The sequence below is a fragment of the Chironomus tepperi genome, unplaced genomic scaffold (genome assembly GCF_022539635.2).
Source record: "Chironomus tepperi strain 1889 unplaced genomic scaffold, CSIRO-AGI_Ctep_v1 contig_8, whole genome shotgun sequence".
In the NCBI taxonomy this organism is placed as follows: Eukaryota; Metazoa; Arthropoda; class Insecta; order Diptera; family Chironomidae; genus Chironomus; species Chironomus tepperi.
Genome location: NW_027226130.1, coordinates 982,170 through 1,008,577, shown reverse-complemented (window position 1 = coordinate 1,008,577; position 26,408 = coordinate 982,170). Strand labels below are relative to the sequence as shown.

The window sequence follows — 26,408 nt, the reverse complement described above, 5'->3', positions numbered from 1 at the left end:
AACGTGTGTACCACCCCTCCCCCATCTTTTAAAAAGAGTGTTATATAATAACCGGCCAACCCCCTTACCCTGAGATATCTACACTCAAAAAAACTTTTTTCGGAAGTGGCACTTGATATTTAAGATCTAAATTTAGTGACAAAGCTTTTCTGTATGATTAAAAGCTCATGGCTCACTGTCAGTGAATATACATTATGTGCTAAAACAGTTGCTCTACTTTTTGAGAACATTGCTGATATCATTCAAGAGAAGATTATTAATGTTTTTTGATGAAACAGATTAGTCGTGGATCGTATAAGACCAATTTGGCTTGTCATTTTGAGGATTATTATTTGATTGAAAATTATCTTGAGCTATTTTTTGGATCATTTAAGGAACAAATGGATGATTTAATTAGGAATTAGATGGATGGTTAATGGTTTGAGTGAAAATGTGTGGTTAATTAGCTTTTGGAGGTTGTTATGAGACTTATTAAGGATTCTTTTGGTATTTTAAAGTAAGTTGAGAAGCAAGTTCGATCAGAATTTTGGATAAAAACGAACCAAAAACATCCGACGATTCCCTGACGTATGAAAATGATGACCAAAACTGTGGTGTGGCGCATCCGATAGCACCGTGACATCAGAGCAACATCACTGTGCCGCAGCACACAAATTGCCTACCACATCATATAAACCATATCAATCTCAATCTATTTCGAGTGCGACACAATACACCACAGATTTAGTGTAAATTTTGTATGTCGCCACACTGATGACACATTTTCATGTTGTAACGACATAAAAGTGTGTCGCGTAGCAAATTTTGTGTCCCACTGCTCTCAGGCTAGTCCAAAAGTCATTCTTTTAGCAATCAATAAGGATTCAAACCAGAAAAACTCAATTTCTAATCACCAAAAGCTCAAAGCTAATCAATTCAGCTTCCTACATAATTTCCACCTAACCTCAAACCTATCGACCAGCAAATAATTCAAAGAAAACCCCAAAAAATTCAACCTCAATTAATTTCAATCTCCAAATTTTATCTTCCAAAAAATGAGCAAAAAAAAAATTTCAATAAAAAGGAAATTAAAAAGGCAAAATTTTTCGTCTGTCACGTTGAAGGCATTTCCATCAATCTATGAGAAATATGTTTTTTTCATAAAAATTCACCTTTAAGGCTTCAAGAAAATTTTTCTTTTATAATTTTTTATCGATAATAAAAACAAAAAATACGAAAGATGTAAGAAGAACACTGAAGAGAGTAAAATAAAAAATTTTCTTTTATGCTTTTTGTATTATATAGTACAAATTTTTATAGAAGCTAAGAAACCTAATATGGATGAGAAAAATTGCTTATTGGAGTTTATAAAAAAGTTCTTATTATTTTTAGTCTTAATTTTTTGTCTTATCAAAAACAAAAACTTGATTTTTCATACGTGAATAAATTATTACTATTATTATTATTGTCCGAGCAGATACAGAGATGCAGAGGCTGTCATATGGTAGATAGTTGGGTTGATCTAGTGGCAATGACTAGTGAATTGTCGAGTGTCGTTGTGTTACAGAGCCGTTGTATCACAATATCTCTATGTCACTGTGTCGCTGTGTCACTATGACACTGTGTCGCTGTGTCACTATGACACTGTGTCGCTGTGTCACTATGACACTGTGTCGCTGTGTCACTATGACACTGTGTCGCTGTGTCACTATGACGCTGTGTCACTATGACACTGTGTCACTGTGTCACTATGACGCTGTGTCACTACGACACTGTGTCGCTGTGTCACTATGACACTGTGTCGCTGTGTCACTATGACACTGTGTCGCTGTGTCACTATGACACTGTGTCGCTGTGTCACTCTGTCAGTTTAGTTGTCCATCCACATGGATATACAACCTTACCATTTATGTCGTTATCGATATGACACGTTGGTGGCACTAGCGATTATGTAGCAACTTACAATGCAACTTGCAACTTACATGGCAAGTAAAAACGCTATCCAGAGCGACACAGTGTAGCTAACAACATTTTTCCCTGTGAAAATGTGTCCAAATGAGCCGTTACTCATACTGTCGACGACGTTAGTCACTGTGCTACTCCAACACAAAAGACAATTCACTGATCATTATCATCTAGATACCATATTGAACCCCCTATGCACCTCCTTTATGTGTTGCTCGGCTTACTATTTCTCCTTTTGTAAAGTATATCATAAATAAAGTATGTTGAATTTTTAGTGCCGTAAGGAATACTTGATGATGCAAATTGTTTGTATAAAAAAAAAATTATATGGAATAATAATAAAGAATATGTTATTGCTATAGCAACGAGAACACACGAAGAATCAGGTCTTAAAATTATTTATTTATTTTTTTTTTTTTGTACTCACCATTTCAGTTGGATTTGGGAAGAAGTGCTGCTCGATTAACGGAAATTGATCCTTTCCCAAACGACGTTGTAATTGTAAAAGTGCAGCAAAAACATTCGGTCGATCCTGACAAAGTAGAAAAAAAGAAATAAGTAAATTTTTTATGTAACACAATCACAACCTTATCAATTAATCATGTCACGTTTTCAGCAACGCGTGTCAAATCAACAATAATGTTATGTCTTATGCAATAATGGCAGTGGAGTGAGTTGAGCTAATAATTTTATATTTTTAATGAAAATGTTCTACTATTTTCATTTACTTCAATAATTTTTCATGATGATAGCTTTATTAAGCTTTGATGTTGTCATCATTAGGATGTCGAGTAAATTAAAGACCTTTTTGATGATGTTGTACTCGAGTTTCTTGAAAATGTTTAATTTGATGTTGTTTATTATTAAATGAAGTCTACTTAGTTACGTGAGAGAAGTGATTTTGGAATTTACACTTTACTGATTATAAAATTTTTATGTTTTACAAGACTGACGGTGGTGGATCTTTGTGATTAGGTGAAGAGACTAGACGTAGTAAGTCAAACAGATGGAGCATGCTGAGTAATTTGGACGAGATTAAATTGTTTAACACGAGAATGTATACAAAAAGTTAATTTTAAAGCTGATTGTTTGTTAAACTCTTGAAGTGGATCTAGATCAGAGCTTGATGTCGACTCGGGTTTTGTATTGAAAAATCGACTGAAATACTCGACTTCATATAAAATTATATACAACTTCGAGCTGTGCTCTTGACTCCCTTCAACCTATCTCATTTCCCAAATGACCTTAAGGATCTACCCCTAGGCAAGTGTTGTCCGAACGGTTTTATGTCACGGAACATCTTAATGATAAGCCACAACCACAACATTTCCCCTGCGCAACACCAGAAGTCGAGTTTGATTCAATTGACTAGAATTCGACTGAAATTTGAGTTAACATGAGTCGAATTGAACAGATTTCAATAGGGACGACTTCGAGCTCTGCCCCGGGGAAAAGCAAGTTGGTAAATAATTGTGTCCATCCCTGCCTGGAGGAAATGATGTTTTCAGGCGTCCTTGAGATCAAATTTTGTTAGCTTACCAAGTCTGTATTTTTATACAAGAGTTTCTAATCAGGGCCGTTAAATTACTACGTTCAGCAGGTAGGAGGGGGGACAACTGCGATTCCGAGAATTGGAACTTATGAATCCTTTCATCTAAAACATAATAGCTGACCGGTCTCAAATCCATGAAGAAACAATTCCCAGACTATCTACTTTCCACTACACTAAGTAGTTACTCCTTCTTCCCTGGATCATCCTTCTCCTGGATCTACCACCCCGTCTGGTTCCTCTTCCCCGCTTGGATCCTCTTTCCCTCTCAATCAAGATTATACCACAAAATTTACAAAGTATCCTGCCAATGACAATAGAAAGTTACTCAACCGTAAATTCTTGCAAACTCTTGAAGACAAATTTCCTCGAATTTCTCCCCAAAATATCAAATTTCATCATTTCCATCATCATCTACTTGTCATTCAAGATTTTGTAATGACACCCATCACTATATACATGTCTCTTCCCAAAAATACCAATTATTATTTCTACTATTATTATCCGAAAAATTACGTAAAAAATTCCACAGCACATAATTGAAACTCTAATAATTCATATTTTAATTAGCCTAATTGAATCATTGTTTCCATATCACCGTATTTATTGCATTTATAAACGACTAATAGCATCATGTTATTGATGTTGTGTAATATCGAATATGACTTCACAATTAATTAAAATTTATGTATACAAATTCTTTTTCATGCATCTATTCAGTTTGCAATTGAATCATATATATTATGTACAATAAACATCATGAAGTCTCACGTTACATGAAATGTAAACATTCTATATCGTCGTACATACACTTGATCTTTTATTCATATGGATGTAAAATTATGAGCATATTTTTACTGTACCAAGTGTGAAAGGAGCTTAAAATGTTTGTCTGACGGTAGACATGAAAAATTGCAAATTGAACAGCATCTAAACTCAGGTGGTGTTGGGGATGAATGAATATATTCATGTGAAAAGAAGGTGAGTGTTAAAGTAAATACATTTGGAAATTATTAGCTTTTGAATAATTTTTTAGAAGTTACACTAGCATATGTGTGAGGATGAAAGTTCATATTCAAATATTTTTAAAAGTAATTTTGCAGCAAAACATACTGAAAGTGAACATACTGTAATTCTCACTTAATTAAGGTTTGTTTGAAAAGTATTTAGGAGTTTTTGGAATGTTTTGAGGCTATTTGAGTACTAAGAGACAGTTTTTAAATACTCCTCCTGTTCAGCACTCATGTTTTAGATGCATAAAGTGCTTTCTAAACTGCTAGGGCACCCAGTTATATACTAGTGTAATATCTTACTCCTTTTCAGCACTCATTCTGAAGAGCAATGTTGTCCAAACTGTGTTCTGCGACGCACTAGTGTAAACATGTAGAACAAAACATCCAACGAACTTTCACTAAAGAATGTAATGTCCCGAAGAAATCACGAAGAAATTCTCAAACTAAACAATTTAGTGCTCCCAAGTGGGATAGCATAACCACTATAGAACCATAACTTTATGGCGTTATCGCGTCGGCTGTTTTTGGTTCATTTCTAGAATAAATTTTGCAACTTCAAAATGGTAGGTCAATTATATAACCAGACAATTAATGCGGGCCTGCTAAAAATTTCTTGGATGCCTACATGGATTTTAAGCAGCCAAAAAATTTGGGCAGACCTACACCTTTAAAACATATTTGGGTATTTGGGTATTTGTATTGACATCTGCATCGTAATTCTATGCTGACCCTTTGACAACACCAGGAATTCTTTGAGAAGTGAATTCCCCCGGCCTATCACACAACCCTCTTTATCACTTGGCTTTCTGCTGTTCTCTTAAACCATATATTGTAAACTTAAGGATGAAGTTTTTCACGAAGTAATTCTTTATTTTGCACAACTTTTGATGGCAATGCGTCGGTGTTTTATCCATTTCTAGTAGAGCTGCAAAATGACAGGTACTATATATACAGCTGAAACTGTCTGTTTTTTCTTGGCTGAACCCTTGCAGCAAACCGCTCTCAGTTCTTCATTATTTTGAAAATTATATACTATTTTTCTAGAAGTACACCAATGGTGCAATACCAAGGTACGGTATAGTGGTGCACTAAAACTTATGGCAAATTGGTGCACCATATCATACCGTTCCATCACCAAAGAAATCGCCTCCCTAAATCAACCTATTTTAAATTTCCACGAAAATGTCAAAAACACAATTCAAAATTCCCAATTAACATCAACATTTTATTAAATTCCAATTTTTTTCCACTACCCACAAATCCAATTTAAAACTATAATAATGCGCCCTCATCACCATCAACATCATTTAACCACATTTCAACTCCACTCACAATTATTTGATCCGAGATTAAGCTCAACAAAATATCGAGATTATACTGCCAATATTCATTACAATATCATTGTAAACTTTCAAATTTATTTCTATAATATTAATACATAACAAGCACGTCATGTCAATATCATGTCAACGCAAAAGCGGCAAAAGCATAAAAAATAGCAAAAAAAATAAGTTTTTTAATAAGAGTAAATGCAGTGACACATTAAATGCGATGAAAATAGATTTGAAAAAAGGAAGGCAAAAAGTATAAAAATGCATATATAGGCACCACAATTTCGTTGTTACATAATATGATTATAACAAAATTAGCAACATCCAGCCATAGTTGCTTGTACGTAAGTGATAAAAAGGGCATATACCAGTGAGAGGCATATTGTTGTATAATAAATATGCTATCGCATATCATGTGTGCATTAATTTCAATTAAAAGAGCATAGCATAGCATATAATAAACAAAAAAAAAGAAGGCACAATGGTTACTATGAAGCATAAAAGCTTTCAACACCTAGGCTACCAAGCAAAAGCCAAATTTCATTTCATTATTACTCTTGGACAATTACATGGTTGCTTTGGTGATGAAACTTTGTGTGTGAGATTTTTTTTTTATTGCAATGCATTAAAGCTTATTTCATTTAATCCTCAGATTTTTACCACACAAACACTTTATTTTTTTATAGCAAAAAGAAGCACTGCGAAAAGCTTAGTAAATGTAAATATGGCTTGGATATATAACTAACCTGGAACTGGTAGATTGAGTTAAGGGAATTAATTGACGGTACACCGCCATATTTCAAGCCCAACAATGTTGAACGATAATCCTTTGCTCCATCGCGTGGTGGTTGTCTTATCAACACAAAATCTGGCCTAAATGATCTTGATGCCTGTGTGTATGGGAGGAAAAAAAGGGATTTTCAGTTTTTTTAGAGATTTAATTTTAGATAAATGTAAATTTGGTTTATATTTTATGTCAGATTGAGTTAAGCAAACGGTACACCGCCATATTTGCCTCAACAAGTGAACGATAATCCTTTGCTCCATCACGCGGTGGTTGTCTTATCAACACAAAATCTGGCCTAAATGATCTTGATGCCTGTGTATGTATGGGATGAAAAAAGGGAGATTTTCAGTTATTTTTAGAGATTTAATTTTAGATAGAGTTTTGGTTAGTTTTATGTCAGGAGAAGCAAACGTTTTGCCTCACAAGTGCGTTCAGTAAAAAAAAGATGCAAAATTTTTGCCTCAAAAGTGCGTTCAGTAAAAAAGATGCAAAATGTTTGCTTCAAAGTTGTTCAGTAAAAAAGACGCAAAGTTTTTGAGATAAAAACGCAAAATTTTTGCTTCAAAAGAGCGTTCGGTAAAAAGACGCAAAATTTTTGCATCTCAAATGTGTTCAGTAAAAAAGACGCAAACATTTTTGCCTCAAAAGTGCGTTCAATAAAAAAGACGCAAAATTTTTGCTTCAAAAAAGTAAAAAAGAGGCAACATTTGCGTTCAGTAAAAAAATGATGCAAAATTTTTGCCTCTAAAGTGAGCTCAGTGAAAAAGGACGCAAAATTTTTGCATCAAAAGTGCGTTCAGTAAAAAATGATGCAAAATTTTTGCCTCTAAAGCATTTCAATGAATAAAATGAAAAACTCCCTCTCGAAAACCCACAACTCACCTTCGATCCACTTCGATAGCTCACAATCGACACAGTCGGTCCACCTTCACCACTAGCCGTAACCGAAATTTCATTGAATTCCGCTTGCTCAACACGAATATCATAATCACCATGTAAACGCTTACCACGGAAATATTTTGACCAATCAGTATTCTGATCGTCAACAACAAGCAATGTAAAGCAACGATCTTTATTGAATGCTTGAACACGCGAAACGGTAGATGCAGCGGCACCGATAATACTTGCACCTTGATCACGTGCGGCACCTGTTAAGCTTTGAACACGTTGTAATAAACTTTCACGTGATTTTGCTGGACTTGATGGTGCCGATGTGTGCTTTGGTCCTTTACCAAAACTCAATGATAATTCCGGTGCGGTTGATGTTGGCCCGGCTGAACCAGGTACAGCTTAATTAATGATGATAAATTGATATGTAATTATTTTTGAGGACGACAATGTGATTGAATAATTAATGAGACATAGAATGCATAATGTCAATGTAATTTGATGATTGTAATATTAATTATGTGGCTTTTTGGGTTGTGTAAACTTGGCAAATGTGGGTTGAAATTAATTTTTATTAGATTTGTGGTTATCAAATTTAACGGTTAAATTGATTTTGAATATTTGGATTTTTGGGAACTTAGTTGCAGTCCCCTCTTTGTTGTTTTGATTGAGATTCTTGAAGTTGAAATTGTGAATTTTATCAAAAATCTACCTTAATTTAATTATTAGACATGATTTTGAACTTTATTGGACATGAATTAAGTCTAGGAATGTCAAAATCAATGCGGTAAGTATCGTAAATAACCAAAATATCAATTTTATTTATCAAAATACACAAAAATTGAAAACTTCATTAAAATCAAATAAACAAACTGATTTATAGCCACAATTTCCATTACTCCAAGCCACTTTCTTCAATTTTGCATGTTTAAAATCCCATTAATAATTCAAATGACTGTTTATTTAATTGCATATACTCTATAGTGTCTATAGACTCTCTACTCACCAGTTGGTGGTGGAATATTGGGCGGTCCCGTTCCAACGGGTTGAGTTTGTAATGGTGGTGGTCGATTTCCTGCTGGTGCTCCTGTTGAATCAACACTTTGTTCGCCATCCTCACACTCGGAACTTAAATCGCCCGAGCTGAACCTGCACGAATAGATAATTGGTTTATGAATTCAATTTTCTTTAAAAATTGTTTATTAAAAAGTCATAGATTGCTGCTTGTTGAAAATGCAAAAATTACAAAATGTACGATGTGGAAATTAAAAAAGAGGCAAATTGCATGAAAAAACAGGGAGAAAATGGGGGAAATAGATGAAAATACAATAAATAAATTCTAAACAACTGTAAAATCGAACTATAATAATTACGAATGATATGTCCATTTAGTATGAACAATAGAATTACGTTAATTAATCAGCAACTCGCTATTACAACACAACAAGGAGAAAAATAAACAAATGCAGATTATTAATTAACGAACAGAAAATTTTCAAATGAAAAAACCAATTGTATAGCCAATAATGAGCAGAATGCAATCGATAAAAATAAAGGATGTAATTGAATTTTTTTGATGTAATTTTGATCCATTTACTTAGAAACATGTCAGAAATGGCAACATTGAAGAGATAATCAAATACAAAACTTCAAATTTTCTACACAAATAACTGAAAAATTATATTTAAATTGTGCACTTTTATTAATGAATGGATGGACTAAGTTTGTGATGATATTCCATGAATTTATGAGCAGATTCATCAAGTCCAGTGGTGGGCAACCGATGTGCCATGGCGCACATTAGAGATCGGCGCACTTTAGAGGTCGGCGCACCTTAGAGGTCGGCGCACCTTAGAGGTCGGCGCACCTTAGAGGTCGGCGCACCTTAGAGGTCGGCGCATCTTAGAGGTCGGCGCACCTTAGAGGTCGGCGCACCTTAGAGGTCGGTGCACCTTAGAGGTCGGCGCACCTTAGAGGTCAGCGCACCTTAGAGGTCGGCGCACCTTAGAGGTCGGCGCACATTAGAGGTCGGCGCACATTAGAGGTCGGCACATCTTGGTGGTCGCCCATCTAACTGCTACACACAGGTTGCCCACCACTGATCTATTCAATCAACTGGATCTTCAGAATGCTCTTTAAGAATCTCCTAATTACCCCACAACAAGCTACAAACTTTTACTTCCAAAGTTTTACTCCTCGATTAAGTTTCATAATTGCATAGCTTTTAGATTCCTCAATTCATGCTTCTTCTAGTTCAACTCATGAACATCTGGCTTATTAATTATTCACCTTATTTATTTCCGTTAATGGAAAACTTTATAAATAACTTTTTTCCTCAGAACTGGTTCAGAATAAAGCAATAAAATTAGTATTTGGATCACATACTTCAATTATTTTTGCTTAAATACGTTCATTAATTGGCATTGTGTAGTATTACTAATTTTGGGTAATTATCATGAATAAGTTGAGGTAGGTGTGAAGTGGTAATCGAGGATTGGGACTGGAAATTTCGGTAAAAGAAGCGGAAAATTCTTGAAATGGTCTAATTTTAGGTTTGAGATTAGCCGGTAAAAGCTCTGAGATTCCAAGTTGTGCGTTTCTAGGCTATTAACAGGATCTAGCGACGAGTGAGGATTCCCTAGATCTCTCGCTCAAACCTAGAGCTCTGCCTAGATCTTCAGTTTATAGTGGAATCCGAACCTTATCTTCGATGGTATTTCTGCGTGTAGCTTTCAAAGTAGTTCTTGAGACCGAGAACCCCATACAAAACAACGTGCTCACTACGTCGTTGTATTAACGGCAAGATGCAAAATTGCACTTAGAGCACCATAACGACTGAGTTTGATTCATTATGACAATCGGTATCTGGAATCGGAAATGGCAAACGATTCTCCGACATCTGAGTCATAATCACAACTGATCTCCCAAGCAGAATTACCAATCATAGTTCTCAGTCTGGGTCTCTAAAAATTCATTAAAACCGCAACTTCAGGAAAGCCTAAACAATACATCCCACATTTGGCAAACCAACCAAAAACTACAAATCATCTGAACAACTTGATCTAAAATAATTGGCAATTATGAAAGTTTCGATACTCTTGCCACAGTTATAAAATATTGAACATATTCATTCCTGCTTCCTTTGAGCAATTTTGAGGGTTTATACACTCTTGACTTAAATTGCTATACAATGCAATTATCTCATCTACTATCAAAATATTTATTTTATATCTCAACTAGATTTGCACAAAATTGCAGTCAAGCATGGATGACTGCACATATATGCAAAGTATTTATTGAAGGAATATGTTTTACATTGCATTTTGGATGACCTCCAATTAGCAAGCAAGGCAAATTTACTGATAATCAATGAATATTCACCAATTATGGACTCTACGTCAGTGATGGGCAACCTGTGTGTCGCGGCACACATGATGTTGTGAAGATGGCTTGTGAACCGTATACCTTGTACGGTTTCAGTCGACGCTCATTATGCTTACAAGGTGTGTCACGAAAGGTCGCCCACCACTGCGTCTACGTGAATTCTGGCTTAATGGCTTGAAATGTGTATAAAAGCTATGTGTCTAGCATGAAAAGCTTCATTGAAGCGATTGTGTTAATAAAAGTGCACAAAAAAAAAGTTTATCTAACAAGAAGTATAACATGGATATAAAGAAGAATTTAATGTTTGCTTTGCAAATTATTCTTATTTCCAATGAAAAAAATTCAGCAATTTTTTAATAAAAATTTAAGATTCAATCATCAATTTACAAAGCAAAATGGCCAATGAGAAAGAACAAAGTGTCAAATCCGATAGATACATGTTGAGATTTTGGAACTATGGTGACGAGGCGGCAGTATAGTTGAAATCACGTGGCAGCCACATGGCAACCACGTGGCAAATTTGGAAGCTTTCGCCAAATGGCTGCAAAGTGGTTCTATGCATACAAAGTGACAGCCACGTTACTAACTTAGTAGTCTTCGCCAAATGGCTGCCACGTGGTTTTATGTACACCACATGGCGACCACGTGGCAAATTTTTGTGCTTCCGCCAAATGGCTGCCACGAGGTTTCAATGTATACTGAGTGGCAGCCACGTGGCAAATTTGGGAATCTTCGCTTTGTCGACTTGGCTGACTTGTCGAAGACTACCAAATTTGCCACGTGGTTGCCACGTGGTTTTGAGTATGCTGCCGCCACGTCGCCGTAGTGGCAACATTCATACATGTACCGATCAGGATTGAAAGAAAAATGGATTAAAACTTAGGAAAAGCAAACAAAATGAACAAAAATTTTGTTGCGACTTGATTTTTTGTTGTCTTTTTTAATGAAAAACTTATCTGTTCGTGAGCTTTGTTAGCTGCTCGCTATTAATGTTTTCACAATCGTTATGAAAAACATAGTTTTTATGTTCAATAAATATTATTATTTTTATCAGGTATACAAAAAAGAAGAAAAAAAAAACAAGAAGAAAAACGAGAAAATTAAAAATTTTAAGAAAATTTGTTTAATGATGAAGAAGGAATGAAAAAAGAATAGGGAAGAAAAAGTCATTTTTTTGAAGATGGAAAATGAAGAAATAAAAAAATTTAAAAACTTTTTCCATATTTAGATATTGAGAGAATTAATGTTTTCTGATTTTTTCATTCAAATTTTATTTTAGTTGAAAAGAAAAACAGAAAGAAAAAGTTTTTCATGCCCTTTTTTAGTGAATTAAATTTTCTTACCTCCTTTTCAGGAAATTGACATTAGTAGTGAAACTACTTTTGAAGCTTGCGAAAGACAGGGTGCTGGTTGGTTGTTCCTAAAGTATTAGTAAAGAAAATAGATAAAAATAAAGTTTAATTAAATACTTATTTTAGGTTGTTGTGTAGTCTTGTAGTCCTTGGAAGTAGATTTTGAAGTTACTGAGTTAATTATCGTGCAATTTTCAGTTCAATATTGTTAATTTGATTTTGTTATTTTTGACAGTAAACTGTCAAATTAGACAAAAAATTATCAAATTTGACCAAAAATTGTCAAAAATAATTCAAAAAGCCAAAACTTCAACTCTGCAGCTAACTTCAAGCATGATATTAGTTGTCTCCCCCTCTAAATTGTCAAATCAACTGTTAAAAATAATTTAAAATTCAAAAACGTATACTCTACAGCCAACTTCAAGCATGTTACTCTTAGTTGTTTACCCCTTTCCATTATCAAATCAACTATCAAAAACAATTCAAATTTCCAAATCTCTTAATCTGCAGCCAACTTCAAGCATTTTGCTTTTAGTTGCCTACCCTTAAAATTGTCCATTAAATTTTTAAAACTTTAAATCTGAAGTCAACTTCAAACAAAATGCTCTTAGTTGTCTATTCCTTTGAATTGTCCAAATCAACTGCCAAAAGCATTTCAAATTTCCAAAAACTTCAACCTGTAGCCAACTTCAGACATCTTACTCTTAGTTGTCTACCCCTTTCAATTATCAAATCAACTTCAGTCTTATTTCACAAATCAAACAGTAAACATTGCTAAAAAATTACTTTAATTTAATTATTAGACATTCCTAATTGCTTTTAAGCATTTATTTAAGCAATTATCTAATAAGAAACAACATCTCAGCATAATAATTAACTCAGAACTCCAAGAAAACATACTTCCAAGGAATTAAGCTTAATTAAAAAGCTTAAAAAGTACAATAAACAATTCAACGCTATAAAAAAAAACATAAATTCGCATAAAATAAATAAAGGTAATAGCAGAAATCGTGAGTACAGGACAGACTGTTCAGTTTTTTGTGTATATTTTTTAGCAGTTTCTTCTTTTTAATTCCAAATAAAACCTCAAAAGCTTTTTTTTTGTTCTGTTGTGTTTCTGTTTAATGTTCTTGTTTTTCATCTGAGTGTACTGTTGTCTGTATTATAATTTGGCGAATATTCAACACAAAAAAAGGGGGGAAGTGTAAAAAGGATGAACAATTTTCATCCCAGCGATTTCACTTGCTTGTTTCTCTTTTTTATATTAAAGAGCTTTAAGAAGTCATAAAAAATTTACACTTTTCAGCACGAAAATAAAAAGATGAAGTTCAACGTCTTTGCTAAGGAAATAATTTTTGATGGAGGAACTTCATGGCTTGTTCCGTAAAGTTTTGTTCATAAAGTATTAATGCGATTCCGGGGAAAATAAATTTCTTAAATATTTTCAATTCATTTTTTTGGGTCATGAAGATAGTGGAGGATTGAAGCATAAACTGCTTTTATAGCCAATAATCCAATTTTGATGCTTATGTTTTATAGACGATTGTTTAAAATGAAAAAAAGTAATTTTTGTGTCATGTAGGAATTAAGTGCAGAATTGAACTTTTATTTTTTGGCAATTGGCAAGCAAGCGGTAAGTAGCTTGTAGCCAACTTCAGGCGACATCTAAAAGAGGCTATAAATCACAGTTTATCTGGACGACCAGCAGAGTAAATGTTAGTAAAGCTATGTTTTGTGTGTATTTAGATTGTCATTTATTTATAAGAGACAGTCACGAATGATACAAGTCGGGTAATCGATCTAAAATTCGGCATCAGGCTGGCATGACTCTGGCATGGTGCCAATGTGACTCTGACATGGTGCCAGTGTGACTCTGACATGGTGCCAGTGTGACTCTGACATGGTGCCAGTGTGACTCTGACATGGTGTCAGTGTGACTCTGACATGATGCCATTGTGACTCTGACATGATGTCAGTGGGACTCTGACATGCCAATATGCCAGTGTGACTCTGACATGGTGTCAGTGTGACTTAGCATGTTGTCAGCATGACTTAAGCAACCCGATAGAGTGACTCAGCTATGTATTGGCATAATTCTAGCATTCTATTGCATTTAAACCAAATCCACCACAAACCCAGAGTCACACCACCCTGAGGCCATTTTTTTAAATCGATTAACAGATTTGTGCTTTTTCGGAAGTTTGTTTACGAAGACAAATTTCGGAAGAATTCATCCGTTTACAAAACATCCGTTATTTACCTTAAGGATATATATAAATAAAAGTTCTTGGATCTTATCAATGATTCATGAAGGTTAGAGACAGAAAAAAATTTTAAATTGAAAATTTAAGGCCTTAAAGCATGGAAAAATAATTTATGTCTCATTGATGTTATGGATTAAGAAATCAGGTTCGAAATTATAATAATCCGATTCTGGTGTGAATCTGCTATCGGTGCTGAAATCTTAAACCGAATCTATGTTATGATGTTCAACCCTGACATACAATCACATACTCAATGAGCATCTTAAGATACCAATTAGCATGTTCACTAAGTTCATTGAGCATATGCTTGTGTGATTGGGAATCAAGTGTGTGATTTTGACTTATTCTGTGTAACTTCTAATTTTAAGTCTACCTTCTCTTGATATACTGCTCAAAGTATTGAATTTGAAGAGGAAAATGTAAAAGGAATTAGAAAATTGACTTCAACATACTTCCATTGATGATTCTTCGAAATTTCACTTAATTGTTTTGAAAAATAATCCAAAACTTTCCACGATTCTAAGATTTCTAGGAACAAAAAATTGTATATTTTGTTTAGGTTTAGAATATAAACTTTAGAATATAAGAGTGAAAAATATAAAATTACTGAAAAAATCTTAAAAAGTTCAAACTTTAAATCAAAAAAAGAAGAAATTGTGAGAAAATATTAATTTATTATCCATTTGAAATCAGAATCGATCTTCAGATGCCTACTAAGTGAGGCCGTGGATCAAAATTGATGATCTGTGTGACCAACAAAATACATAAATTTGGTCAAAGACCTCAAAACTGCACCTAACACACGAACCGAGCTTGCAACTAGAATTGTGAAATGGAAAAAATTAAGCTTGATCTGGGATTGAACCCAAGAATCTTCACTCTACCAATGGCTACAGATGCCAGTTCACCACTAGCTTAAGGAACCAACTCCAAAATGAACGATTCTTATTATAAATCAGCAATTTATCTCCCACAAAACATTTGAATTCCCCAAGAATTATTAAAAAATTAGCAATTAAAATCCGTTCCCACAACTCCCCAAAAATGTCATGAAAACAATTCAGCACAAAAGCATTGCATGTAAAAATCAATTTTAAAACATGTTATTACTCCACAATCTACATCGAATCGCAAATGGATAATTGAGGTTTAGAAAATGTAATTAACGAATAACAAAAAAAGAAAGCAAAGAAATTTTTTAACCTATTTTAAATGGAAAATAGACGTCATTAAAAATTCAAACAAGCAAAAGGGCAATCAACCCTTTCGGTGTAAAAAATTATCATGTGACTAGCTCTTAATAAAGTGGATTCAAATGCAACAAGTGTCGTGTTTTGGTCTATAAAGGAGGCGAGAAGCAAGCAAGCTAATGTAAAAAACGTGCAAAAATAAAGATAAAGGAATCCTGACATACAAGCATATGCTGAATGAGCATCTTACGGAACCAATGGGCAGAGTTGCAGGATAGGAATCTGGTATAGGGAAAAACCTTACAAATTCTTGAAAATTTGTATGATTTTACTTAAAACCGTACAATTTCTTGATAATTTGTAGGGTTTTACTTACAAAACCCTACAAATTATCAAGAAATTGTACGGTTTTCTTACAAAACCATACAAATTATCAAGAAATTGTACGGTTTTTGCCTGTTCCAGGTGCCTCTTTTGCAACTCTACCAACGAGCATCCTAGTAGATACCATAAGTTGCTCATTGAGCATATGCTTTGTATGTTAAGTTAAGAAAACAAGAACAAAAAGGAAAATTGTACTCAATAAAACATTCTCTGTCGAACAGAGATTTACCTTGGCTTGAGTAATTGAGGGACAAACAGCCCCTCCACAATTAATCGCGTCTATCGCGCTAATATTGAAAACTTTTATGAAAGAACTTCTTTCCTATTTGTTTTTTTTTAAGTTCTAATTACTAAGGCAACTCTCCCCTGCGCTTAATCACTTAATCTTCCTTTCAAAACGTCAATCACTGTTAATGGTATGGAATGTTTTGTTCGGTATTGCGTGAGCTTTAAACTTTCAACTGAACAGTTTGCCTTAAAATGAAGAGAAAATATTTGGAAAATAAAATATTTTTTTTGTTCTATTAAAATTCAAATTTTTTTTGTTGTGCCTGACTAGATGAAATTTAAATGAAAAAAATGTAAATGAGAGTAAGCAGTGTTGTTGATCTAGGTTGAGGTAAGCAAAATTCAATATGGCAATTAAGGGGTGATCTGTGAATGGAAGTCCGAACTCCCAAAATCCCGCTCACTCTGCTATAAATTTTGCTGAAATCCTAGATTTACGTCGGCATAAACCTTTCAGGCTTGTCTGTATTAGCTTTACCCCAACCAATTTTCTTTACCTAGATAACAACACTGACTGTCAACAATGGACATGAGAAAATTTAGTAAATTAATTTCAGAAACAAAACAACTTTTACGAATACGCTCGGAATTTACGAGTAAAAGCTGTTCATTTTCAGAATTTTCAACGAAAAAATGGAAATGAAAAACAATAGAAATGAAAATAGTCGAATGGAGATGAAAAACTAAAGGAAAATTGTACAAATTATGAGAAAATATTTCAAAAACTATCATGAACATGGAAAATAACTCTATTGTTTATAAAATATCGTAGATCCTTTGTGAAAATATATTAATAGAACTGATGTTTATTGCTTATTATGCTGGATTATAAGGATATTGTTGCATTGTAATGAAATTATCTCTGCAAATTTGTTAATGTCACGTATTTTTTAAATTCTCAAAGTTTACTTAAAGTTCAATAATTTTAAAAATAAATTTTCAAACTCAAACTTAGTTCTTTGCTGAATTCAAGATGTTATTTCCATCTCGAATAATTGAAGTTGAAAGCAAACTTTAGCAAACTTTCTTGCTGCTATATAATCCTTTTTCTTATCTATTATTTCACTTTTTTTGCCTCAAAACTTTTGAATATGGAATATAAATAGCAGCATGACATCCACGATTGTCGTCACTAAGTCTGACTCTTTTTTTCTTTATTTTTAAAAATGCTTTTATCTGCTTAACAGAACATTTAGATGTCTGTACTCAAATGGATGTCACCTCCTTTATGGCCATAATATTTAATTGAAATTATATGTACAGACTTGCTTTGTAATGATAGACATTTTCTTTATAGAATGACTTTTAGTCGTTAACGCCTTGTAAATTTTTAATGAAAAGATATTCATATTTTACAGCACTGTAAGGATGTAACAATTTAAGTAGATGCATTAAATTGTAACAATTTGTATTATATTTAATTGTTTAGGACTTAAATGAATTGAGTTTGAAGCAATGACAGACATGGGTGACCTAGTATGTAGCATTAGTCACTTTAGATTCCGACTAGCTACCTGATTGAAATTGATCGAAATTTGCAATTTATAGAGTGAACAAGTTATGGACAAGACATAGCTTGGATATTAGTGAATTTGGGAAATCTAACTGCCCTTCTAGATACGTCTCTAGCTATGAAACACGGTTATCCGAAGTCTGAGACCAGAACTAAGACTACAAGGTACTTTCCCAGAAGTCTTGGTCTCAGTAACGGGGACACTAACTATGAATTGTATTACTGCATAATGTATCTATAACCATAATCGCTAACATTACAAGATTACTATGGAATTGAGCAGCTCAAGGAGTGTTTCTCTAGGATTGATTCCAATCTCACTATAAACTGTAGGTCAATTGAATGCAGAGGTCTGGCGCACTATCACTCGCTAAACAATCAATAGTCGCGATACGTCTTAGCGCAGCTCTGAATCTCAATACTCTATCTTATTCAGCAAGCATCAGTTTGGCACTAGTTAGAAGTCTAATCAAACACTCTAACTCTCTTAGGATCAGTCTACACCAGGTCTGTTGTACCATTCCAAATCATCTATGTCCTTGAACCCAATGATGTCCAAAACGCGCTATTTGCGTATATTCTCAACAAGAAAGGACTTCGTTGTATCAAAGTGTTTGATCTGCTCCATACATTACGTCCAAAAAGAAAAATAAGGTTGATTTAACCCAAACCTTTCCCCCTCTCTGAGTCAATGCTCCTAGTCTATACCAGACAAACATAGAATATACAATCGACTATTCAACCCAGGTATTAGTATACCCAGCTCATTAACATTCTTTCATCTCTTGTACTCCATTTCATTCTACCCTTTTGTATAGGTCAAATAAAAAAAAATAATATAACAAGATAATAACGAGTCTTCTTTATCCAATTTACTGTAAGATAGATGCCCTCATAATCTTGTTCTATTCCCAAAAAAGCCTTTTGAATATTTGAACAAATTTCGTCACCCTTAATGCTTATACAATTTTTATTATTACGAGGCCTATTAAAAGCTGCTTACCGAGCAGTCCAAAAAATTATATTAAATGAAAATTAATGTCCATTTAGATGTAAAGATTTTCATTTTGACAGAAGGGTCAATGAAATTTTCATTCATAAAATCAGATTTAAGGATTCACAATTGTGTGCTTTAAGGTTATGGTCAACATTTGTAACACAATGTGATGGGAAATTTCAGCGCAGATTATAGAAATTTCACAGCTTTTTCGAAAGAAAAATGTCATCTGCAGCTTTTTTGTTGAACATTTTCACTCAATCTTTATGGAAATTATTTTAGAAAGGATGTGGGCTGGTTGGAAATGATGCCAATTTGCAGAATGTGATTTTTTTGGATTTTTTAAGGATTTTTGGTAAGAAATTTTAAACGGTTATTTTAAATTCAAATCATACAATTAGTTGAATTCCCCTTTTATGGTTGTTATTACCCTCTTATAGTTGTTAGTCCCCTTTTTAGAAAATTTTCAGTTTGTTTACAATTTTCAAACAATAAAGACTTTAATTCATCCAAATTTCAATAGAAACAGTCAAGTTCCTTCATTTACAAGTTACAAAAGTGATTACAATAGTTCCTGATGTAGAAATATTGTGAAATTGTGTAGAATAGTCGACTAAAATTGATTCAATTTAATTTAAAATCAAAATTGACTTCGATCTCTGTGCTTATTACATTGAAAATATCCAAAAGACCTTTACGTCATTTACTGAACAATTCCAATCGAAATTCAAGAATTCCTTTGTTCAAACGGGTTCAAAAGGATCTCAGTTCAATCAATAAAGCTCCTTTGACTTTTTTCTTTTGTTATTCATGTAAAAAATTCAGTCTATATAAATTCACAAAGGATTTTTTCATCAAAATAATAACTGATATATGATCAAAATACATATGTAAAGAATAAATACAGTCTTAAAGTAAAGGAACAAGAAAATTTGATGAAAAAAAATACCTTTTTTTAATAGAATATATAAATTGGCTCACAAGCCTTAGTTTAATGATGAAACAGGATGAGGAGCTTTTTATCTGGTAATGCAAACGTCAATGTTTAAACAGCTCTCTTGTTCTACTCACGGATAACTCTGCAAAGATAATAAAAAGAAGGAAATGAATGAATAAAAATGATGGAAGACGAATGTAAAGTTTTATGTTTAACTGGAATTTTTATAGTTAAGATGTACTTTTGTGGTATGTTTTATTCATATTCACTATTTTATTAAACAGAATAAGACAATGGGATGTATAAATGGAAGTAAATGTTGGAATCTAGGATATCGAATTATTAGCAATCATAAATTCTTGTTTAATAGTTGGATGGAATTAATTCATCATTAGCTAGTCTAGTCAGTGTTTAATTGTAAGGAAGAATAATGATATCTAGATGTTGATTGAGTAGTCAAGAGCCTCTGTGTAGGGATTCTGATTAACCGAGGTTTTTCATAACCGCCGTTATGCTGTTAACGGTTAACCGCTGTCAGAAACCCAAACTCTGTGTACTAATCGGCAAGTCATTTTCCTTAAAATTGGTTAAGTAACTCGAGGGACGTCAGTTCGAATACTACAATTTTTGAAATTTGTGTAATTTAGCTTTGTCGAGACATAGCAACAGAGATCAGAGAAAGTACGAGATCAAGACAAAATTGAAGCTCTGGAGCCGGTTTCTCGGTATACACTTACACCTACTCCTACTTTCTCCTACGATACACCTACACAACTTTAGGTGCAACTTCCCTAAGATAAGTAGTATAAAGTGTAGGAGGAGCTGTAGGTGTATACCGAGAAACCAGCTCATGATCAATGTTGGAATTAAGAAATGAGTTAGGAATTCGAAATATTACACGAAAAATCGGTACCTGAGGTAAAAGATTACTTTAAGACTGGAATATTGAAAGAAGACGAGTAAAGACTAACTTACATACAAGGGTACACGAGGAGGTAATCCTGCACAGAATAAGTTCCTCCTGTATAGTTGGAAAAGCATCTGTCTCACAGTTAAAAGCAAATTCTTCATGGCCAACTTGTCCAGAACAAGTGATTTATCTACTATATAAGAAAATGAATCCCACTCAAGTGTTAGGTCCAATTCCGACCTAAGATAATATTCCTCATTATCTTAAGAATTTTCTATTTTTCTCCAAAAAACCAATTTTCAACCCCATCTTACCCCACCTTTTTATTGGGTATTTACATCTCCAAATGTTTATCGTACAAACATAAAAAACTTCTGAATCTGTTAAATATTTCATGTCACATGTAGACATCAAAAAGTATTTTACTTTAGTAGGCAATCATGAAAAACCTGACATGCAAGGTATGTCTCTCTTCTTTTAATATCAAGTTAGTGCGTAATGGAATTTTAGTTTTACGATCATAATATTTGTTCAGTAATACGTGTGTGGGTGTCATCTTATGGATTTTTATGAAGGTTACGCAATAAATCAACGAATACATAAAAATGGGCTTTTTTGTCAAGGTCATTTAAATATTTATATAAAATTGAAAATGTGCAGGATATCAATCCGAAGCCACAAAATCAATGTTTAAACACGATAAGCCCAAAACCATAAGGATATGTGTGATTACAGTTGTCTCTTCCCAAACCCACATGAGAATCACTCGAGGCTATGTACATATATGTGGAAGGAACTCAAATATAGAAGCATCCTTGATTTATCACAAGACTCTTAATAATGTTTAAGGAGTATGCTATCAAAACGTCCAATAAATTTAAATTTTTTTTAAACTGAGTATCAAGTCGGGTGGCTGCTTCAAGTTTGCTTTTAATATTTTTCCACAATACAAGCACATAATTCATAAATGTCAGCAATAAAAAAATTGCTTCATCCTTACTCGTTTCCACACAAATTGGTTTTGAGTTATTATGTGTAGGAAGGCTTTTGGATATTTTTTTTCTTTTTTTTGTGTGGCTGGTGGTAAAAGGGGGAATGATGAGGAACTGAAAATTGTGAAGTTTTGAAGATTTTTCTCAAGTTTTTAGCAATTTTTGAATTTTTTTCAAGTTTTCAGGACAGTTCAGAGCAGTTTAGATACTTTTGCAACCGACACAAATGACCACGGAGCTTCAATTGTCCAGTAAACCTAAATAAGCACCAAGTGTAAGTCGTCTAGATTTGGCACCCATATGGACGCTATTAAAGAGGTTTAGTTGAGCCTTCAAAGTTCCGAGGCGTAGCCTTCTTCATTTGTGTCGCTCGGGTTTGAGTTGTTGCTCTCCGAGCGAACAGGATCTTATTGAACTAGTTATTTGCTTGACTGATAGAGCCAGCTTTAGGCGCCATTTGAGCAAAACTATCGATTACAATTGATTTATATGGTCAGCAAAGTAAGTAAATAAGTTATTTATCTAGTTCTAAGGACGAAAAAGTCGTCATAAAGCAAACTTTTCTTGACAAGCAAACAACATGTTTTCGAAATCTTCCTAACCTTAAATACATATAAGTATACTAGACGAGCATTCTTGTGAGTGTTGCTTTTAGCTTACTCTGCACTTGAGAACATGCTTTTTGCTTGCTAGAGATCATGACCTCTTAGATTGAGTTTTGGCAGAAATAGTATCAATTAACTATAAAGCTAGGGTTCATGAATGACAGAGTCACAAAATAAAAAGTGACCGGAATTGGAACTTCAAGCAGAATTAGGATCAAGTGATAGATCTCTCTAAGAATGATAAGCTATAAAACTGTCCAAAAGTCCAATACAACCCACATCCTGTTCTTCTTTCAAACTCTCAGTCAAGCTCAACCCTCTTAACATCCTTAACCCACACAACATCAAGTCCCCATAGTCTTCAATCCTTCAAGTCAATGAGCTTTTTATCCAAAAAAAAATCTTAATTTGCTCTTTACCAAAAAAGTCTCAAATATCCCTTTGGTCAATGACATTAGACAGCTCATAGACATTAATCATGTACCTTACATCCCATCGAGAATTTTTCAAACCTTTTCATTTCACTTTTCTTTAAAACAAGTAAATCTAATGCCACCCACATCAAATAAAGATATATTCAATAATACAGTAATGTTCAGCATTATTTTTTTGAAGGCAGTCGCGCCATGACAGGCAATCACACATCGAATTATTGATGAAGTATTTATAAAATATTCAGAAGTTAATCATGTGAGGAAATCGACAACAACAACAATCATTTTTTCAACCCCACATCAGTTCCTTATTTATGGCTTGTTTGTATTTTCTGTGCCTTGATATTTGCCTGATTTCTTATCTCTTTTTTCGAATATTTTTTGGCAACTGAAGATTTATGGCTGTTTAAAGGTAAATCGCTTTTCTTTAACATGATCTGTTTGAGTTGTGCTGCATAAATTGACTCAATTCCATTGCTACTTCCAGAGTTGCAAAAGTGACAGACAAAAACCTTACAAATTTTCTTACAAAACCATACAAATTATCAAGAATTTGTACGGTTTTTGTCTGTCACTGTTGCCTGTTTTGCAACTCTGGTTACTTCCATCCATTTTAATAAATTCATAGCTTTATGTGACATGAGTTCAGTAACCTTTAATATAAATTTTAATTAAATCACAGACACAACTTTTCTGTGTCCATTTTGTCCCTAGGAAGATAAACTTTTTTTATGTGACTGTTTGGAATGACCCTTTTAATTAGAGTCACAAGGGGATGATATCAAAAAAAAAGTCATTATCTGTAATGTTCATAAAAAAGAGATTTCGTGCTGACATTTGGTATGGAAAGTCAGTTCTGTTTGTAATGACATTTTGATAAGAGTTAAGTACTGAGAAATGAATGCAATTATTTTTGAATCTGTTAGCTTTAGTGGCTGTCATTTGAAGGATTTTTTTGTAGTTGATATTTAAGTATGTACTTGACTTGAACAGAGTACTTGCCAAGGGTGTGAATCTGATCTAGAATATTAGGTTTCGTTTAAAACTGCAGGCTTGTAGACAAGAAACGAAGACTTGTAGGTTTGGACAATAAGATTCCGTCAAAAACGGCAGGTCTGTCGGGCTTAGCCGAGCCTTAAGAATATTCAACGATACTCCAAGTTCCACAACCTTTACATTTCTCCGAGTGGCATAACACAGTCATTACGTCGCCATGTTGATGCTTAAATGTCAAAATGACGTTAAAGTGCTCTGACGTTACGGTGTTGGCTGTTTTCTGTCCATTTTCATCAAAATTGATGTTTTACTGTCAAGCAGCGATCACAACTTGCAAGTGACCTTCTATGTCGTTTATGACTCAACACGATGAACTAGGAATGCAGTTGCATCTTAGCATCACAGTCATAGTCCTGAATTGGTTACAATCTGACGTTATTAGGTCTTTAACACAATCGACAAGCTATTGCAAAATGGTCTCAAACTGAACCAAAACAACCGTAAAATCGACGACGAAGTAATGTAATCTCGTTGACGTAGCGATGCCTTGGCGACTACATTGTGAATAGTACATCCCTGCATAAAAATGATCTCTTCTTTAATTCCACTTCTAGAAACACAAATCCTTCCTTTGAATCACAAACTTTTGTCACAAGAAAAATCACAACTGTCCTCATATAACTTATCATTTCCATTCTCTAAAGCGGTTACAACAATCAAGCAATTTGCATTTTTTCCCACCCACACATTCTGAATGATAAATTTGCCAACTTCTCTCGTGTTGCACTAATGTGTTATGGTGTTTAAATATAAAAAACCGTATGTGACGGTATCATGGGAACAATGGTGTAACAGAAAAAAATCTCTGATGCACCGCAGCGGGATGATGCATAGAAAAAAAATACATGCGATGTAGAAAGCTGTGCTTTTGAAATTATTATGTAGTCGGAATTAACATGGATGATGTATTTCGTAGTTGGGATGATGAATTTTTAAAGTTGATGATGATTTTGAGGGTATTTTTGGTTGATTTGGAATCTGAGTGGGTTTGCAGGTATATAGAATGTAAGGTTGGATTTTGTAGGCTTCTATTTTAGTTGTCAATTCAATGAGATATGTTTTTTTGGGTCATTTTAACAATTTATTAAGCTTTTTTCCCCAAAACATTTACAAAACCAGAGAATGCAACGTTGCAAAGGGTACGCAACTTCGCTGTGTTAACAGGAAGACCTGAAAGAAGCTAATCAACATCGCAACGACTGTTTGAGATTCATTTCTACAGCAAAAACTGAAATTTGTCGCGTCGTGACGTTCGGGATATTTACTAATTCCTTCATTGTTCTATATTGACTATGTCGTCATTCTTGGTAAGCATATCAAGTTTGTTGTAACTTTATAATGCAACTAATCTTGTAATTATGAGGAATTACATCTTGCATCTCAGTAAGTATGCGAATAATGCACATTAACTGAATTAAAGTAGTATTAACGGTGATGAATCTTTTTTTTTTTTTTTTTTTAAATAAACTTTTTATTCATTAAATTTTTAACTTAATTATGTACAAAGTTTGGATACATTTTATTTGTATTTAAATTTTTAAAGGATTCTGGCTTATCGCATTCATCACTTAGTTTTTGATTTTATTTTGAAATTGTTTTGCTTTAATTTATGTTGTGGTTTATTCGGTGTTTCGCGACGCAAGACGAGTGTTGAAATTCGCTTGCAACTTTCCGACGTAGTCCTCAATAGAGGGTATTTTTGCTTCAGTATGTAGATCTGATATCCTTTCTTATCTTGTTTTGTCAATTCTCAAGATTTGTTTTGTAGTACTTGTAGTTTTTGTAGATGTTTTTGCATCCTCAAATGCTGGACAGCCGTATGTGAAGATGGGTCTCACGGCTAGCTTGTAGATTGACGTCGAGATGTAGTTCCTGCTGATGAGGGGATAAAGTAGTCTTATGCAGTGTGAGCTCTGTTGGTCACAATTCTACATGCTGCTTTAATGTCACTCTCTTGTCGATTATCATTCCCAGATATTTAGCTTCGGTTTCCCATTTGATGTTTTCAGGAATTTGATGTTGTCTCTAGGAAGTTCCTGGAGTACCTACTTGTGATGAATAAGGCTTGATCTTGGTGTTCGGTTTGATGAGATTTATTTTCCATTTATTCATGTATTGATGTACTTTTCTTCCAGTGTGTTGTAGAGGTGTTACAATATCCGGCAGAGTTTTCTGCAGAATGATACAATGCAGTTTCATCTAAGAAGAATGCGATATTGTTAAACAATATCATATCCATGTTGTAGAGAGTTGGTGAAAGCACTGCTCCTTGTGGTACTAAAGATTTCATTGGTTTCTGAGAACTGACCTTTAATAAAAACTGAGAAAGTTCTTTCACTTAGGAAAATACAGTTTTTATAAGTGGTAGTGGAAACCCTAATTTGATCATTTAAACAAGAGTCCGTTTGCCAGACTCTGTCAAATGCTTTCTCCACACAGGAAGATCATTCCTGAATCCTGCTTATGTTTTCCTTTGCTGTTTTGATTACTTTGATGAGTTGGTGAGATGTTGATCGTTTGCGAAAACACTGTTGAGTCGGAATGATGTTGTTATCCTCGATGCTCGTTTATTCTATTCAGCAATACTCTC

The 26,408-nt window shown here is 33.8% G+C and overlaps 1 protein-coding gene across 1 annotated transcript in view; it reads right to left on the bottom strand.

Annotated features, from left to right (window-relative positions):
- Positions 1 to 26,108, bottom strand: part of Syn (synapsin) — a 111,645-nt gene extending 85,537 nt beyond the window's left edge. The window contains 9 exon segments of the mRNA XM_070652884.1: positions 2,372 to 2,476; positions 6,584 to 6,727; positions 7,507 to 7,913; positions 8,519 to 8,664; positions 11,856 to 11,879; positions 12,240 to 12,316; positions 19,866 to 19,907; positions 19,956 to 19,963; positions 25,943 to 26,108. Coding sequence (XP_070508985.1) covers positions 2,372 to 2,476; positions 6,584 to 6,727; positions 7,507 to 7,913; positions 8,519 to 8,664; positions 11,856 to 11,879; positions 12,240 to 12,316; positions 19,866 to 19,907; positions 19,956 to 19,963; positions 25,943 to 26,108 — 1,119 coding nt within the window.
- Positions 26,109 to 26,408: the final 300 nt, after the last annotated feature.